Below are 19,063 nucleotides of genomic sequence, written 5' to 3' on the forward strand. Positions count from 1 at the left end.
ATTCTCATGAGATTGTTGAGGGACAACTGTTGTAAACAGCCAGCATTCTTCTGTCAACCCTGGCTTCCTACTATCCTGTTGGATTTTTCTTCTCTTTCTCAAGTTTCTTCAAGACTAGAATTTCCTTTTTTTTTTTTTTTTTTTCGGTCGTGGGGCTTGAACTCTGGGCCTGGGCACTGTCCTTCAGCTCTTCAGCTCAAGGCGAGCACTCTACTGCTTGAGCCACGGCGCCACTTCTGGTTTTCTGGTGGTTTATTGGAGATAGGAGTCTCACAGTCTTTTCTGCCCGGGCTGGCTTTGAACCATGATCCTCAGATCTCAGCCTCCTGAGTAGCTAGGATTACAGGCATGAGCCACCAGCGCCTGGCTAGAATTTCTATTTTTTTTAATAGAAATTTGGCAATATCTTTTGTCATTTTCTAAATTATGCCCAAAGTTCAGAATACCCAGAAAGATTTGTTAAGTAGATGTATCTGCTATATTTTGAACACAAAGTTTAAAATACTCAGATTTGTTAAATAGACATATCTGCTATAATAGAAAATCATACTTTTTTTTTTTTTTTTACTATTTTTCTTATTCTTCTTTCATTCATCAACTAGTAGTTGAGTGCCTGATACTAAATGTTATATTAACTATGCTGGACAAAAATCTCTACTTACATGTAGTTTATGTTCTAGTAAGGCAATATTCTTACTGAAGTTTCTAACTGTGTTATTTAGTTAATTTCATGATGGTACTGAGGCCTGAACTCAAGGCCTTGTGCTCTTGCTTGGCTTTTTGCTAAGACTGGTGCTCTACCACTTGAGCCTTGAGCTACAACTCTGCTTCTGGCATTTTGGTTTTTTATTGGATATGAGTCTCAAAGACTTTTCTGCCCATACTGGCTTCAGACCAAGATCCTCAGGCCTCGGCCTCTTGAAAAGCTAAGATTATGTCATGAGCCACCAGCACCTGCCTTCTAATTGTGGTTTTCTCCTTTGTCATACCAGTATGAATTAAATTTTTGAGACAAAGCATGTATAATTATTCTTTTGAGATTGTTAATGAAAGGTGAACAGAGTTTAGATTCTATTTCAATTTTTTATCAAGAGAATCACTGACATCATTATGTATGTCAGTGATTATTATATCACAGTTCTCCATTTTGTCTATTTAGAGTAAAAGTTACAAATGTAGAATATACTGTGACAATATTCCACATGTTTACTTAAGCCAGTTATAGGTTCTATGCTACAGGAAATGGTTAGTTCTGTTATATTTATTTTATATATCAGAATTAATTTCATCAATTTTGCTAAAAGAAATTTCCCATAAGTAGCAGATAATGAATGTGTCTTCTCCAAGAAAAAGACGAAGGAAGTCAAAATAAACAAATGCTCTCATAGCTATTCTTTAGCTTAGGAAATAGATGACACTTTACTTTGCCCTAATTCACATAACACTATTGCTTAGGAAATCTATTTTTCTTTTGCAAGGTACATAATGACCAGTGGCAGAACAATGGAATCTACGAAGGAGTTCTTCACAAAGCACAAGTACTTTGGTTTGAACAAAGAAAATGTGATCTTTTTTCAGCAGGGAATGCTGCCTGCTATGAGTTTTGATGGGAAAATAATTTTGGAAGAGAAAAATAAAGTCTCTATGGCTCCAGGTTTGCAATCATTCTTATTTAATGGTGGCTAAAAATAGTAATGATTATTACTATTACTTTTTAAAAATTTTCTTTTTAGCGTGGGCAATTTGGATGTTCAAAAAATGAATATTTTTTATTTTTTTGCAACTTACCAACGATTTTAAAAGCTGCAACCATCCATTGATGGAGCAGAAGAATTTTTTTCTTTCCTTTTTTTAAAAAATAGATGTCTGTCCTAGATAGCATTCAAGATACTCACTCTTTTCTCCCAGTATTTTATATTTGCAGCAGTGCCTATGACTACCTTATTTATTATATGTAGTACAAAATTAGAGAATATCTATTATTTAGTTAGTGAGAATCTTGGCCAGTGTATGTAAAGCCCTTGGTTCCCGTGCCTCGCACAGCAAAAAGGAGTGAAAAAGAGGCTAAATTACAGTTTGAAAATGAAAAATTCTTACAAATTCTTTTCATTTTTTAAAGAATAAAAAGAATTGTTTAGTGACATTAAATAGAACAGAGAAATAATTTCAGTAGGTAGAGAGAGCACAAGTTCAGAACTTTATACTATGATTAGGGGCACTGCTTTGCATGGTTCCAGGAAGATCACATGCATTGTAGGTTGTTAATGGCCCCCACTGGAACTGGGGAGCCTGCTGTTTGTATATCCACATACAGTGAAACCGATAGGATCTCAACTACAAAAATAAACCTGTTGACACAGGCATATCTGTGTGACTCTGCACCTAGAAGAAAGACTAAAAAGGAAGAATAGTAATATTAACAGTGGTGCTCTCCAAATCCAGGCTGTTATTTCAGCTTAAATCCTTTATGTATACTTTCTTTTAAGTTAATTAATTTGAGTCTTTATTATTTATTTTGGCCTGGGGCTCGAACTCAGGGCCTGGGCACTGCCCCTGAGCTCTTTTGCTGAAAGCTAGTACTTTACTACTTTTAAGTCACAGTGCCACTTCCAGTATTCTAATGGTTAATTGGAGGTAAGAGTCTCAGGGACCTTCCTGCCTGGGATGGCTTCGAACCACAATCCTCAGATGATCCCGGCCTCCTGAACAGCTAGGATTAAAGGGGTGAGCCACCAGCACCAGGCCTGAGTGCTGTCCCTGAGCTTTTTGTCTCCAGGCTCTATCACTTTGAGCCACACGTGACTGCCTCTTCTTTTAGTTTACTATTCTTAGTATAAAATACTCATGTTTTCTTATTTTTAAAATAGGTGAGACTGTCAGTTTGGGGCCTATAAATATAGAGCTGATTTGAATTGTATAAATATTAATAAAACCTTAATGAAATAATCATTGCTTGATAAATAATTTTACACTGCACAATATATTATGGGCTAAGTATTTAAAAGAAGCTGAGCTAAAAATAAATATTTAGTCTTTAGGGTTGCCTGGTTCTATATTAGTAATGTTAGTAATGTTATTCTGTTCTCTTTAGCTTAGCTAACTGAACATCATACACACTTTTTTTTTTCTTTTGTCGGTCGTGGGGCTTGAATTCTGGGCCTGAGTTGCTGTCCCTCAGCTCTCAGCTCAAGGCAAGCGCTCTACCACTGCGCCACAGCACCACTTCTGGTTTTCTGGTGGTTTATTGGAGATAAGAGTTTCACGGACTTTCCTGCCCAGGCAGCTTTGAACTGCGATCCTCAACTCTCAGCCTTCTGAGTAGCTAGGATTACAGGCGTGAGCCACCAGCACCTGGCTTCATACACACTTTTTTGACACCTGAATATCCTTATGGATATTAAGTTTTCTTGGTTCAATACAAAACTGTTTCTCAGAGAACATCATCTCAATTTGGAAACATCAGGTTACCCTCAATAGGTTTTTGCTGTGCTAGTTAAGGGCTGTTTTATTTTCCAGATGGAAATGGTGGTCTCTATCGGGCTCTTGCAGCCCAGAACATTGTTGAGGATATGGAGCAAAGAGGCATTTGGAGCATTCATGTCTATTGTGTGGACAACATATTGGTAAAGGTTGCAGATCCACGATTCATTGGATTTTGTATTCAGAAAGGAGCTGACTGTGGGGCAAAGGTAATGTCTTTTTCAACTCCAGTGAGACTTTAAATGATCTGTGCCCATATAAACATTCCAGGAGTCAAACTAGCATTGTCGAAATAATTTGAGTATTTTTGAGCCATTCAGCCCTCTAAAGTACCTGAACTGTTCCACTCTTCTTTTTCTCTTTAGTGCTTGCTTGTAATCACAAGTTAAGTATAAAGTATGTGTGAGTGTTTGTAGATGCTGAGACTGAATGAGTGTCATTGGAATGGGGTCATTCATAGCAGGTTGTGTTCAAGCAGATGAACCTACTGCTTATCACAAAGTTCCTGGAGTGACTAGAAATATCGTAAGAAATAACAGATTTAGCCAGTATCAGTAATGCAGGATATGATATTCTTGTGAATAAGAGAAATATGCAGGACAGTTAAAGTAATTAACTTCTGTTGGAAGGTTCACAAGCACACTGCTGTTACAATGCAGGGAGGTTATAATGTTGGATATTATGAGACTCACTTTTTGACTTTGTTCTTTTCAACATCTTTGCATAGTTGATAGTATAGGAGGCATTCCTTTGTGGAAGCAGACAATATAATTTAGCTGGGAATAAAACACAGGGAACATGCAGACTCTTAAAAATGTTCCAGAGATTGAAAGTATTGATATAAACATTGCTTTTCTGGAAGTCCTTAAATGTATCCCTATTATCAAATAAAGTATGATACAATCACAATCAAAAGCCCAACAAGACTTTTTTTTTTGGTTGTGGGACCTGAACTCTGGGCCTGGGCACTGTCCCTCAGCTCTTCGGCTCAAGGCTAGCGCTCTACCACTTGAGCCACAGCACCACTTCAAGCTTTTTTCTTTTTGCTTATGTGGTGCTGAGGAATTGAACCCAGGGCCTCATGCATGCAAGGCAAGTGGCTCTACCACTGAGCCACCTTCCAGACCCCCAATGAGACTATTTTGGAAACATTCGGCAAAATGATTACAAAGTCTAGAAAATGTGGAAAGATGACTAAGAAGGTGTTGAAAAAGGATGATGACAAGGAAGGGAAGAAAAGGGACAATCATTCCAATGATTTTAAATAGAAAACAACTAGGAGTATGCTATTGGAATCAGAATAGAATGATATATTCACAGAAATACATTGGTCAGTAACAGAAATATGTGTGTAGTACTCATAAAAGTATGGCAGTAAGGCATCTCCAACACCTTTGTTCTACTTGCTCATCAAACAAATAAGGCATTACAAACAGTAATCACTCCACTGTGCATTAAAGTACCAAAGCTTATCTCCCCTATCTGTGTGGTAGAACTCATTATCTAGCCGCTTTCCCCTCTCCCCTCTGCCCCATCCCACTCTATAATGGTCACTATTTTGCATGCAAATTGACTTTTTAGCATTCACATAAGAGAGAAAATGTGATATTTGTCTTTCTGTGTCTGACTTATTTCGCTTACTGTACTATCCTTCAGGTCCATCTGTTTTGCTATAAATGATATAAGATCCTTATTTATATATAGATTGTATATACATAATATAGTGACACACAAACACATATTATTCACCCACTTGTAGACATCTAAATTGATTGCACATTTTAGCTATTGTGAATAGGGCAGCAGCAAACATGCTAACTTCAGTTCCTTTGGCTTTATACTCAGAAGTGGGCTAGCTGGATCATATGGTAATTCTATTTAATTTTTATGAGGAAGTTTACATTCTCACCAATCAAGTGTGCAAAAGGTTTCATTTCTGTGTATCTTTACCCATACTTTTGAGTAATAATTAGCATAACTTTATCAGTTGCCCTAACTTGATCAGTGCACATATGCACAATGATTATATCTTAATTATTTTTTAATATTAAGGAAGTGGAAATGCCAACTGCTCTGCTTTGATCACTACACATTCTGTCTATGTACTGGTTAATCACACTATAAATTTATACAAAAATGAGCTTGGGCTGGCCTAGAACTTGCTGTGTATTGTACTCTGGCCTTGAACTCAAGATCCTCCTCACTCTGCCTCCCAAGTAGTTACAAATGTGTACCACCTTCTGGCTAATCTAGCCCATTTAAATAAGAAAAACAAGGTATTATATATTTCAGAGACTAATAATTAGGGAACATACTATGGTAGTAAAATTCTTTGTAGTACTTATTTAATAACCCATCCTTATTAAAATAATAATTTAAAAATGTAAAATAAATTGAAACATTATATATGTAAATATATCATGGCATTTTAAATCATTTTAGATCATTTAAATGATTAGATAATTTAATGATTTAATGAGATAACTAGCTAAAAGTAATCTCTTTCCCAAAGCTCATACCAAAATCTCTAGCAAATGGATTAGAAAATTAAGTACAAAGAATGCGACCATACAAGTGTTAGAAGAAAATTCATAATAATTTAATGATTTTGGTGTGCAAGGAAATTTTTTCTACCAAAAGTAGAAACAATATAGTCTTCTGACAAAGAAAATTGAGACTACATAGAAGTTTAAAATATCCACGGCTGGGGATGTATGTAGCTCAATGGTAGAATACTCACCCCAGACCTTGGTTCAATCTCTAAATACCACAAGAGAACAAAATTTGAAATATCTGAATTTAAAAGAAAATCTTCCATAAGAGACATTGCATATTCTTGGGGATTTTTCTGTTATAATGATGTAATTTCTTTTTTTTTTTTTTCTTTTTGTTGGTCGTGGGGCTTGAACTCTTGGCCTGGGCGCTGTCCTTCAGCTCTTCAGCTCAAGGCGAGCGCTCTACCACTTGAGCTACAGCGCCGCTTCCGGTTTTCTGGTGGATTATTGCAGATAGGAGTCTCGCGGTCTCTCCTGCCCGGGCTGGCTTTGAACCTCGATCCTCAGATCTCAGCCTCCTGAGTAGCTAGGATTACAGGCGTGAGCCACCAGCGCCCGGCTAATGATGTAATTTCTTATAAATATGTTAGAAACAATCGCAAGAAAGAAAAAATGTTTGAATCCTTATCTTGGGATTCATTTCGCCTAACAACAACTTATCTGACCATTTCTGCTTGTCTCAGACATATACTAGTTATTGCAAATAAGGGAAACCATGGGACCTATGTTTCTTTGGGCCTGGCTTACTTCACTTAATAGAATTTTTTCCAAGTCTTTCCATTTCCTAACAAATGAGGCAATGTCATTCTTTCTGATGGAGGCATAGAAATCCATTGTGTATATATACCACATTTTCTTGATCCATTCATCTACTGAGGGGCACCTCTGTTTTCACTGTATTTGATGTTGGTATAATTTGTGGAAGGGAAGGGAAAAAACAAATTGTTTAAATAGGGATACAGGTGGACCCATTGCAACAATGAGATTATGTCGAAAAATGAACTTTACAAATTTGTGGGGGGGGGTTGGTGGGGAAGGGGGGGCGTGTGGGGGGGATGGGAAGGGGTAGGAAGGGGAAACAAAGGAGGAGGCAATGATACTTGATAAGAAATGTACTCATTGGAAATGGTGCTGTAGCTCAAGTGGTAGAGTGCTTGCTTTGAGCTGAAGAGCGTAGGGCCAGTGCCCAAGCCCGGAGTTCAAGCCCCACGACCGACCAAAAAAAAAAAAAATAGAAATGTGCTCATTACCTTGCCCATGTAATTGTAACCCCTCTGTATGGTATTTTCACAATAGAAAAATGTAATTTCTCTCTAACTTAATTTACAAATCTAATGCACAAATGTGTCCAGAATTTGCGATCTTTAATTTACCATTAATGTTTTGAGAGACTGAATTTTGAAATCTTATGATACCCCTCTAACTGAAAAAAAAAAAGCACTGGTTTAGTTAATCTATTTAAGACTACCTGTCTAATCAAACACATAGAAACTAATAAAATACATTGGATTATAAAGAGCTACTGGAGCTAACAAAACTAAAATGTATTTCTGACTATTCCACTTGGTGTCACTCTTCTTAAATAGAAACAGGTTTTTTTTCTACTATCAATGTCAAATTGAACTTAAATGTATCTGTGTTCTTAGCAGAGTCAGGAATTGAATTCACTTTCTCAGCTCTTACTTTGTTATGTCACATTATAAACTACTACAGTTATGATTTCTTGGCAGCTCAAAACAACTTTAAACTACTGTGCTAACTGTTGTGAGTGTATAATCACACAGAGACACGAGGGTTAACTGGTCATTCTTCCCCAGCACTCGCTTGCCTCTCTAGGATAAATCCAGCTTCTTTATTCCTTGCCTACTCATTGCTTAGTCCTATGTCAGGCATTTATTTCTTCAGCCAATGAACAAACTAACATTCAGATGTAACAAAAAATATCGTTAGACTGACAATGTGTTTAAAAAAAAACTTTTAGAAACATCAGAAAACATTCAATTGATCCTGGCTGAGATTACAGGTATGTACTCCCCATACTAACTCTCCCTTTATTGAATGAGAAAATGAAAGTGTTAAAACACGTATTTTAAAATATCTGACTTAGTGAGTGATTTATAGTGTGGTAGTAAAATAATTTGCAGTACTTATTCAATAAGCCTCCGTCTTGATGTATGAGGTTTTTTTTCTTTCTTTAATTGAGTTAGAGCCTTGAGAAAAGACTGAAAGAGTGGAGGTAGTTTAGAAAACACAGAACTACAAAGGCAGGTACCATTGTTAACGGACATCATTTTGCAAAGCAGTTTCAATAACTTTAGTACCTTAGGTTCTTGGTATCTTAGAATTCAATTTACAGAATATTGACTTCTTAATTTTATACTGTGCATCTTTTCTGTATAATATAGACTGATTTCTAACTTTTTGCAGTTTACAAATGCTTTCTTCTGTAATGTAGACTTTAATAAGATTGGGAGATTAATAGTTGTCACAGACCACCTGCAGATTAACATTTAGAAAATGTGCAATGTAAATATGCTTATTTTTATTTTTCCTGGTTGGTTGAGAGTAGAGGGAAATAGGATTGGAAAATGAGATTTGTGAACATTGTTTTAAAAAAGATGTCAATGAGAGGAATCTGTTCCAAAATCCCCCACCTGGTAACACACCCATTGTGGAGTTGTATGCAGTGAGAGGTGATGCTAGCTTGACAGACAGGAAGTGTAAACAAGTTGAAGTTGTTTCATTTTATGTTTCCTCTAGTTGCCTCCATTTACTTGGTAGAAAAATTCCTGCCTTCCTTCCTTCCTTTCTTCCTTTCTTCCTTCCTTCCTTCCTTCCTTCCTTCCTTCCTTCCTTCCTTCCATCTTTCCTTCCTTCTTTCCTTCCGTTCTTTTGTTCTTTGTTTGGTTGTGGGTCTTGAACTCTGGGCCTGGGCACTGTCCCTAAACTCAAGAAGTTTCATTGAATACTGTACTCCTTTCAGTGTGGTAAACAGCACAGCTCCACAGGAGCTAGGGAACCCAGTGCCCTGTCTCCAGAGCTGGACTCGGTGCCTGTATCTAATTGCTGTGTAAACGAAATTCTCAATAGTGGCTTTAGTTGAGACTGGGACAGGCTCTCTTTATTCAAGAAATCAGTCACTGAAGAAAAGTTGTAAGTTTGTTGGTACAATTTCATATATACTTCAGATACAGTTTTCAAACTGGGGACTGGTTTTTAAAAAGACATAAAAACATGTTGAATTAATTAATCAAAACAGTTTTTTGAGATATTCTTTACTGGTGGCTTCTTGTATGGATATTCATTTCATGTTGCTTTGATAATAATGCATTGTGTATAGTTCTTTCATAATTTTCCTCTAAGTATTTAACTTGGGTCAGTGATACTGGGGTTAGATATCAGAATCACTTGTGAAGTTTTGGTATTTTTAATTACCTACTCATGCCTTTTGCCTCTGATCTATACGTTCTTTACTTGCAGCTCCTCATATGTAAAATGATAAAACTTAAGAGTTTTTCAAAGCTCTTAAAAAATACAGAATGTCTTACTTCAAAGAAAATCTAGTATCCAAAATGGATTTTTTTTTTGAGTACAGTTGGAGTGAGAGCCCAATGACTTGCTGGCTTTAACACTCCTAACTCCTATACAGGATTCTTCTAGTTAGAAAAATACTGTATTCTTAATTGAAAAATTGAACATCAGCCCCAATGTTGTAATGAGATGGAGATTATAAAATGAAATGCAAAATGTAGTCCTTATGTCTTCTGTCTTATCAATCTTGGAGAAATATAATTTGTTCTCAAATCATTCAAATATAATTGAACTAAATTGAATATTATAAAATTATAAAGTTTTGGGAGATACAGACTCTTCAAGTACTTCTAGTTTTACACAGTTTCCTCTGGGCTATGTACAGATCAAGGTATTTCTGCTTTGGTTTGGTGAAATGATAAATAGGAAGAAGATAATGTTCTTCATTTCCACTTGGAAAGTAGCCTGTCAATGAATGTCAAGATAGATGGTTGATGTATCTAAAGCTAAACAATTTTCTCAGTTCTTTAAAGACAATGTAAGCAAGATGAAAAATGTGGTCTTTGATAAGGCAAATCTTCAGATCTCCAAAGGGTCATTCTATAACGTTTCTTCCTCTTCTGTTATCTTTTTCTGCTGTCCAGGTGGTAGAGAAAACGAACCCTACAGAGCCAGTTGGAGTGGTTTGCCGAGTGGATGGAGTGTACCAGGTGGTGGAATATAGCGAGATTTCTCTAGCAACAGCTCAGAAACGAAGCTCAGATGGACGACTGGTATTCAACGCGGGGAACATTGCCAATCACTTCTTCACTGTTCCATTTCTGAGAGATGTGGTCAAGTATGGACAAGATTGGGCTGTTGAGACATTGTTATTTTTGCAAATTAAGCCTCTGTAGATGGATATTCTAGTCCCTCAGCATTCACCTTTCCACTCCCCTTCCCCCACTCACCCAGATCACTTTTATAAGAGGGAATGTGATGTAAAAACATTGTAATGTTTTTAGTCAGATAAAGCATATGGTGGGACCTTGGTAGGAATCCCTCCCAGTGTATTAACTGGAGTCCAAGGCATTGCCTTGTTTCTTTACCCTCCCAGCCCCTTAGCTGTGTACTATGTTCTGTTGAATCAAAGAAGAAGAAATAAAACTGTTTACTACAATGGAGAGCCAAGTCTGCCTTCTAGGAGCAGAATCAGTATTTCTGGATTGCATCGCAATTTTAAAACAGCTTCCCATATCATTCTAATTGAGTTGGTTCTGACACTAACATTTAGGATTGCGTGCATGAAAGGAGAGTAAAGAAAGAAGCACTTGAGACTTGGATGAAAATCAGCATGGCAGTAACACCACGTATAAAATAAGGACTATTTTATCTCACAGGATTTTAAAGGACATTTTCACTATTAGATTCACTGATAGTTTTCAGACAATTCAAAATGATTATCTACTTTTTTTTTTAAAGATACTGAGATTTGTTTAATTGGTTCATTAGTTTAGGGCCAAAGGCTTGCTAGGCAGGCGCTATACCATTTGAGCCATGCTCTCAACCCTTTTTGTTTTACTGTTTTTGGATACGGACTCATGTTTTTGCCCACTTGCTATGTGGACTTCAAGCCTCCTATGTATGTTCACCATCTAGGTGAGATGGCTGGTCTATGTCACCATGCCTAGCTATTGGTTGAGAGGAGGTCTTGCTGAGTTTTTGGCCTGGGTTGGGCTTTTCCTGCTCTTTATCTCCCAAGTAGCTGGGATTATAAATCTGAGGCACTATACCTGATCTTTTGTTTTTATTTTTAATTGGCATATAATACTTGCATATGTTTATTGGGTACAGTGTGATTTGTGAGTACACATACATGTTGTGAACTGATGAAATCAGGTTAATGTTTGTATTAATTCATCTTAGTAGTTTTTAATACTCACCTTGCATAATGTACTCAGAGTTAGGGCAGAATGAACATTTTATAAAAGATAGAAATAATGGAAGAGACATTGGTACAAGATGTGTGTGCCTGGTTGTTATCAATTTTTAAATGACATTTTAAATCTGGAAAGTGATTCTGTCTTTTCTTCTTTACTTTGTAGTGTGTATGAACCTCAATTGCAGCACCATGTGGCACAAAAGAAGATTCCATATGTGGATTCCCAGGGGCAGTTAATTAAGCCAGACAAACCAAATGGAATAAAGATGGAAAAATTTGTCTTTGACATCTTCCAGTTTGCAAAGTATGCTTTGAATTGCAGCTGTAAGATTAAATATATGTCTTGAAATGTAGCTTTTTTCTCTCTAAGGCAGGGAACTGTTGTGAGGAAATTTTTAAAAATCCCATTCTCTCTTTTATCATCTTTATTTTTGGTGGTGCTGTGGTCTGAACTCAAGGCCTTGCACTTACCAGCTGCTCTACTACTTAAGTCATACCTCTAGCAGGAGAAGGTTGAGAGTACATAGTTCATAGTCAATCTGATTGTGAGCATGTACTCTATATATATTATCATTCTCTAGTATAAAACCATTGCCCCATGAGTGTATGTTCTGAGGTTCCTGGGAATATGGGTTTCTTTTTATCAACTAATTTATTAGTTGATAGACTTGCCAAATTTTTATTTTTGGCTAAGAAACTAAAAGCAGAAGACAAAGATGAACAGTTAACCTACTTGGTGTTTAAAATATATCTCCTCTATGTACCTGTTTCAGTGAACATATTGTATGGCTTATGTAGATCTCTATAAATGTCTCATTTGATGTAAGATACATGTTTCAGAATATGATCAATATGAAATACAGAAGATAGATTAGCTATATATGATCATTCTCCCTGTATATAACTGATAGTATGATCTTTATGCAATAAAATCTTGAACGTTTCTGCTCTAAAATGAAGTATTTTTAGTTGGAGAGTGAGAGTGATGGTTTTAAATTTATACTGGAGACAAAAATTCCTACTTTCTTTGAACCAGGGATGAGCATTATTTTGTCATTTGTTTGGAACAAGGTGAAGAAAATGTAGCAATAAATAGCCAAGTTTAGTTAATTTGAAAGAAGCTGTGATACAGTTTATTTATTGATTTATTTATCTATTTATTGCCAGTACTGGGGCTTGGACTGGGGACATGGGAGCTATCTTTCAGCTCTTTTGTTCTACCACTTGAGTCAGAGCTCCACTTCTAGCTTTTTGCTGGTTATTTAGAGATAAGATTCTCATGGATTTTCCTGCCCAAGCTGGCTTCTAACTGTGATCCTCAGATCTTACTCAGCCTCCTGAGTAGCTAGGATTACGGATCTGAGCCATTGGCACCCAGCTTCTGCAATCTTATTGAAGAATGAAATCTTCATATGGTTTCACGGCAGGAAGTTTGTGGTGTATGAAGTATTACGGGAAGATGAGTTTTCCCCACTGAAGAATGCAGACAGCCAGAATGGGAAAGACAACCCTACGACTGCCAGGCATGCCTTGATGTCCCTTCACCATTGCTGGGTCCTCAATGCTGGGGGCCACTTCATCGATGAAAATGGCTCTCGTCTTCCAGCAATTCCCCGGTAAGTCTGTACCTTTTCTCTTTTGTCTGAATGCTTACTTGGACTCTTCCTTTTCTCTTAAATATCCCTAAATAAATTTTTAAAAAGCAAAGTGTATGGGCAGTGCTTGATGTGAAATACCCAGTTTTGCCCATTACAAAGAGAATAATAACTTTACTGTCCATTGAAGAGGAATCTCTTTTTAAGTCTCTATAGTTTTGTTTTGGAAATATTTCCACGTATCAGTGAAGTCATTCCTTTTAAATAATGGTCAGAAAGTAATGATTTTGATGTGTTGTGTGGCTAAAGCTCTTCAGCAGCACACTGTAGCACAGGGAAAGGTCCTCAGCTATGAGGGTTGTACATGGGAGGCACCCAGTGCCTGATGAGGTGAGGCCCACCTCTGTTCCAGCCGTGGCATGCCCTAATGAATGCCAGCTGTACTCATCTATCTACAAACTTTAGAAATGGTTTGGATTTCAGAAGCTAAAAACAAAACTGTACAAATCTGAAATAAAGGGTTTTTAAAGCTAACTCTTATGCTTTATGATGAAAAGGTTAAGTGTTTATGTACGCAGACAGAAAGCATTCTGCCATGCAGTTTTCATTCTTACGGGAGAAAACTGCAGGCTGCATACACAAAAGCATGACTGCTTCACCAGATGTGGACCCATTGGGCCTTAGAGCTGAATGTGCCACACGGCTTCACAAGGAGGAGCAAATGCCAGCGTGGCTCTCAGGCTCTCAGCCTGCTCTTTGGGTGGGCTGTCCATTGTCAGCAAGCTTGTTCCATGGCATGTCCCATTGTTCTTCTGCTTTAGTTTTGACAGCGTTGAGTTGGTTTTGTTACTGCATCAGGTCTCTTGGGTCAAACTTATGATTAAGTTTGACACGTCATCAGTCAAGTGTGTTTATTATTTGGTTTGTTTCCATTCCCATTAATGTTTATTTATTCCTACATAGCAGTGCTTCAAATGGAAGGTCAGAGACCATCAGAGCTGATGTCAATCAAAAGTAAATATACCAGCCTGCCGGCAGTGCATGGTGATGGGGCTGTGCTTTCTCCATACTAACTGGCATTGTAGTTTAGTGCTCTTGCATTTTGGGGTCTGCAGGGAGGATGATTGAAGCTTTGGTGGGGGTGCATTGCTTACTTGGTGGCAGGTATCTGTCTGGTGACACTAACTCCGAATCTCAATGCATGCTGGAAGTGGGGAGCATGCGTTACTAAAGAATCTGACCATGGGTGTTTGGGCCCACAGTGACAAATTTGTAGGTGTTATCTAAAATCCAGGGCAGGTTATAGGCCAGGGAGGTTAAATGTGGATCCCAGCTTGCACCTATTAGCATAAGCAAGAGGCTCAATGAAAACAGCATTCAATTCTTACTTAATTGAATTATGTGCTGTCAGTATAAAGATCAACTGCTTCTGACACATTTGAAATATATAAATTTTTTTGTGCCAATACTGGGGCTTGAACATGGCCTGGGCATGGTTCCTTAGCTTTCTCTGCTCAAGGCTGGTTCTCTACCACTTGAGCCACAGCTCCACTTACCACTTATTTGTTTTGATGGTTAATTGGAGATAGGAATGGTTTTCCTGCCTAGGATGGCTTTGGACCATTATCCTCAGATCTCAGTCTCTCCTGAGTAATTAGGTTTTTAGGTATGAGCCAATGGTGCCTGGCTTAGGTATATATAGTTTTTATGGTCAAAAGGATTATTGTTGAAAATGATTTGGGGTAATCCAGTGTGTCTGGACTTGTTTGAGTTGGATGCAGCAGGACTAAGTATTCTGGGGCAGGATATTGAGTGCCTTAAATGCTGTGAGTTGTTCTACTTGGAGAAAGTGGCCTGTGACTAACCTCAGGCCCTCTGCTTTTATTGATTCCACAAACGTTTGGGACTTTGTACTTGGGAAAGAAGAGAAGACCTGTGACTTGAAGCTGCAAAAGACTAGGTTTTTGTGTACTATATTGTTTTCTAATGCTAGGATTCTTGAAATGACAAATAATGCAGCAGTCAAGAATTGTATATATATTGGAAACACTATCTGTTGATTATTATGTTAGATAATCTAAAAAGTAAGAATTTCAAAAGGCTGTAAATGTTAGATTATAACCTAGAATTAGGCAAGTGATGACTTTGCCCTTGACTTTAATTTGGGTGTATTCTTGCTTAAGCACTTTGAAAAGGGAATTTTGGTAACATAAACACTTAAAACATCCCATGAATAGATAAACTGAGCTAATCTAGGAGATTTGGATTGTATAAAAAGAACAACTACTGACACATGATGTAACTGACTGTTAGATCCATACTGCCTAGTGGAACTTTCTGCAATGAATATTTATCATTATCATTTCTATCTCTCTATCTCTGTATATAAATGTTTGATGTTTAGTAGTCATTAGTCACTGATGGCTATTGATCATTTGAAATGTGATTATTATGATTGAGAAGATGATTTTGAAATTTAAATGATTAAAAAAATATATTGAGTAGCATGTGTACCCATTGGCCCAGTATAGTGGCCAATAGAAACCCCTGCTGCTCAAAGTAATTAATACAATAGAATTTTTCAACATTAGTGGCTGACTTGTCAGATTGTAGTGAAATGCAAAGTATTCAAGGTATGTAGTAGTAAGCCCTAGCACAAAGTATATACTCAATTAATAATTGTTCCAACTTTTGGAAATGGTAACACGTTTTTTGTTTTTGTTTTTTTGGTAAGGGCATTGTTGAAATGCTGTAAAGAATTAGCAATAATTATTGCCCCAAATAGTGTTTTCTGACTATGAAAATTCTATGTTAACTTAATGGGGTAGGATCGATTCCATTTGTTTAATTAGAAGAATCTTGTTATCTGCAGGCTTCTCAGAAGAAAGTTATGGTCTCTTTACTCTGGTAAGAACTGTAGGAGAAACAAAATTCTTAACGTATTTTCCCCCTTAGTTTGAAGGATGCCAATGATGTGCCGATCCAGTGTGAAATCTCTCCCCTCATCTCCTATGCTGGTGAAGTAAGTTTGCTTTATTTTTCCCCCAATTCTTTTTACAAACTGTTCTGTTTCTAAGCAGCCAAAGGTTGATTTCATATGTTCTCACCACAAAAGTGGTATTTGAAGAGATAGAAATGTTCATGAGCCAGGTGCTGGTGGCTCATACCTGTAATCCAAACTACTCAGGAAGCTGAGATCTGAGGATAGTGGTTTAAAGCCAGCCCTAGCAGGAAAGTTCGTGAGACTCTTATCTCCAATAAACCACCAGAAAACCAAAAGTGGTGATGTGACTCAAGTGGTAGAGTGCTTGCCTTGAGCTGAAGAGCTGAGGGGCAGCACCCAGGCCCAGAGTTCAAGCCCCATGACTGACAAAAAAAAAAAAAAAGAAAGAAATGTTCATGAACTGGATTCTATCATAATTTACATTTTCTGAAACAACATCAATATATACAGTTATTTATCAGTGAAAATAACCTACCTGGGCACAGTGGCTCATGCCTATAATCCTAGCTATCCCCAGTCTTAATGAAAAATCTGGGTTTGATGCCATACATGTATCATTTTAGCTACAAGGGAGGCAGACAATAGCAAGATTTCAGTCCACACTGATCCCAGCAAGAAAAATGAGACTGGGAAAATAATTACACTGAAAATAGCTAGGGACTTGGCTCAAGTGGTAGAGTGCTTGAGACAGGCATCTAAAGACTTCTCTTTGACAATTTCTACTAGGTCTTTGCATCTGTCTTGTAAGTGAGTTAGTTGTCACTAACAGAAATGTAGAGTGCTTTGTCCCTTTCACTCACCTATCTACTCAATTGCAATAGGCTTTAAATATATATAGTCAACTGAGTGCTGGGGGTGAAGGCCTATAATCCCAGCTACTTATAAGGCTGAGATCTGAAGATCATGGTTCAAAGCCAGCCTAGGCAGACACATCTTGAGACTCTTTTTCCAGTTAACTAGCAAAAAGACTGAAGTGTTAGAGCACCAGCCTTGAATTAAAAGGCCTGAATTCAAACACCAGTTTCCAGGATACACACAAACACCAATCCCCTCACCCCCACTAAAAAAAAAAATCCAACCCTCTACCAAAATAACCCCAACAACTCAAAACAACAACATATATGTGTATATGTTTGTCTGTGTGTATATGCATATATGTATATGTGTATACATATATACATATGTATATATCACCCTTGCCTTTTTTTTTATAAATTATCTTTTCATGCTGTGAAAATTTACTTTCAAAGAACCCATTTTGTTCTTAAAACGCTGCATTTAAAACCCAGGGATTTGAGAGTGTCAACTGTTGGAATTTTTTCTGGAGTGCCTTATCATTATTGTTCCATTGTGGTATCAGAGATCATCATCTTGTGAGAAAGTGAACTTAATTAGGCAATGATTATAGAAAAGATAAATATCATTAACTTTAGGAGTGGCATCATAATCTCTTCACTAGCAGGTGAAGGCCCTGGATTTGATTCTTAACACTAAAAACAACATCAACAACAAAATAAAAAGAAGACTAACATCAGTCAGAGTAACTTCCTTTTTTACAATTTATTTTATGCCAATCTAAATTACCATAAAGTCTAATCACGTGCTAATATTTTTGTCTTTTAAAGTTATGATCTTAACCCAATCTTTGATGTTCATGCTTTTAAGTCTGTTACCACTCTAGGATTACCGTTTTATGACAGGTACTTACTACTTTTCTAACTGCATTTCATTTCAATCTTTTTTGTTTGTTTGTTTAGGGAATTGAAAGCTATGTGGCAGATAAGGAATTCCATGCCCCTTTAATCATCGATGAGAATGGAGTCCATGAGCTGGTGAAGAATGGCATATGAACTGTCTGCTGAGTTCTACCACTAGAAGGAATAGCTTTTATTTTTGATAGACAAACTGTGAACTACTGGACTTCTGGAAGATTGATATTTGAACACTCATGGGGTTTCATAATTACTACAGACTTCCTAAGATCTAGAAAACTGAACTGCAGATAGCATTTTTATGATCCAATTCAATGAAAGTCTTATTTATATTTTTTAATTGTATGATTTTTTTCAAGCCAAGGAAAACGCTGACCATCCATGAAATTTCCTACAGCTTAACTCTTAGGTTGTTCAACATCCCTTTACTTGGAGCTGGAACCATTTGTTTGGAGTTGTACATAGTAATAATATGTCATTGTACATGTCAGAAAGTTTCTATGGTACTAAATTTTGTTTTATTTTATCAGGTATTAAACTTTTTTAAGAAAATAATTGGACATCCAAATAAACGTTCCTTATCGTGTCTGGGGTATTATTTGTACATTGAAGAAATTATTCCATGAGAAAGATATGAAACTTGCAAAGAACATTGAAATAATGCCCAAAAAGAAATTGGTGCTTCTGTGCCACATCAAACTGTGTTTGCAACAAATATCTAACTCTGGCTTTAGTCTTCTGCCACCGTATAATAGCTCTCAACCAAAGGTTTCCTGCCCCCACCATTGGACAGTTGGCAATGTCCGGAGGCATTTTTGAGATGTCATACTGGGAGAGTGGGATTGCATTTTGAAGTGTTGCTAAACATTTCACAATGTATGGGATAGCCTTTGACCATAGGGGAGTCATCTTCCCCAAGACATCCAGTGTCAAAAGCTTAGGCTGGCCTCATACTTCTGCCATGATAATGATGGAGCATGACATATTCTAATAGAATACCTAGAATTAAAAAAAAATGAATTGTGCCCAAAATTGGCAAGGGTGTAGAATGCTCATAGATTGCTAGTGTCAGGACAGTTGAGACAACTGTGTTGGAAAATGGCTTGACAATTTCTTTAAAAAATTATACATAAATTTAGCATATGTTTTAGAAATAATAATGGAAGAAAGAAACCAGACACAGACGAGCACACATTATATTATTCCAACCATGATGATCAAATACCAGCAAACCGAACTCAGGGTAGAGGTCAGAATAGTAAAGC

General features: G+C 37.0%; 1 protein-coding gene across 4 annotated transcripts in view; it reads left to right on the forward strand.

Moving 5' to 3' along the window:
* The window catches only part of Uap1 (UDP-N-acetylglucosamine pyrophosphorylase 1), a 31,350-nt gene extending 12,961 nt beyond the window's left edge, over positions 1-18,389 (forward strand). For 3 of the 4 annotated variants that reach the window (XM_013021838.1, XM_013021837.1, XM_013021839.1), the window contains exons 4-11: positions 1,479-1,654; positions 3,517-3,689; positions 10,211-10,404; positions 11,651-11,791; positions 12,915-13,103; positions 14,046-14,096; positions 16,038-16,104; positions 17,844-18,353. In XM_013021838.1, the coding sequence (XP_012877292.1) occupies positions 1,479-1,654; positions 3,517-3,689; positions 10,211-10,404; positions 11,651-11,791; positions 12,915-13,103; positions 14,046-14,096; positions 16,038-16,104; positions 17,844-17,936 (1,084 nt within the window). In that variant the 3' untranslated portion in view covers positions 17,937-18,353. Of the gene's footprint in view, positions 1-1,478; positions 1,655-3,516; positions 3,690-10,210; positions 10,405-11,650; positions 11,792-12,914; positions 13,104-14,045; positions 14,097-16,037; positions 16,105-17,843 lie in introns of all 4 variants that reach the window. The other variant, XM_013021841.1, reaches the window with a different exon arrangement.
* The last annotated feature ends 674 nt before the right edge of the window (positions 18,390-19,063 follow it).

Source organism: Dipodomys ordii, unplaced genomic scaffold (assembly GCF_000151885.1).
Source record: "Dipodomys ordii isolate 6190 unplaced genomic scaffold, Dord_2.0 Scaffold57, whole genome shotgun sequence".
NCBI lineage: Eukaryota > Metazoa > Chordata > Mammalia > Rodentia > Heteromyidae > Dipodomys > Dipodomys ordii.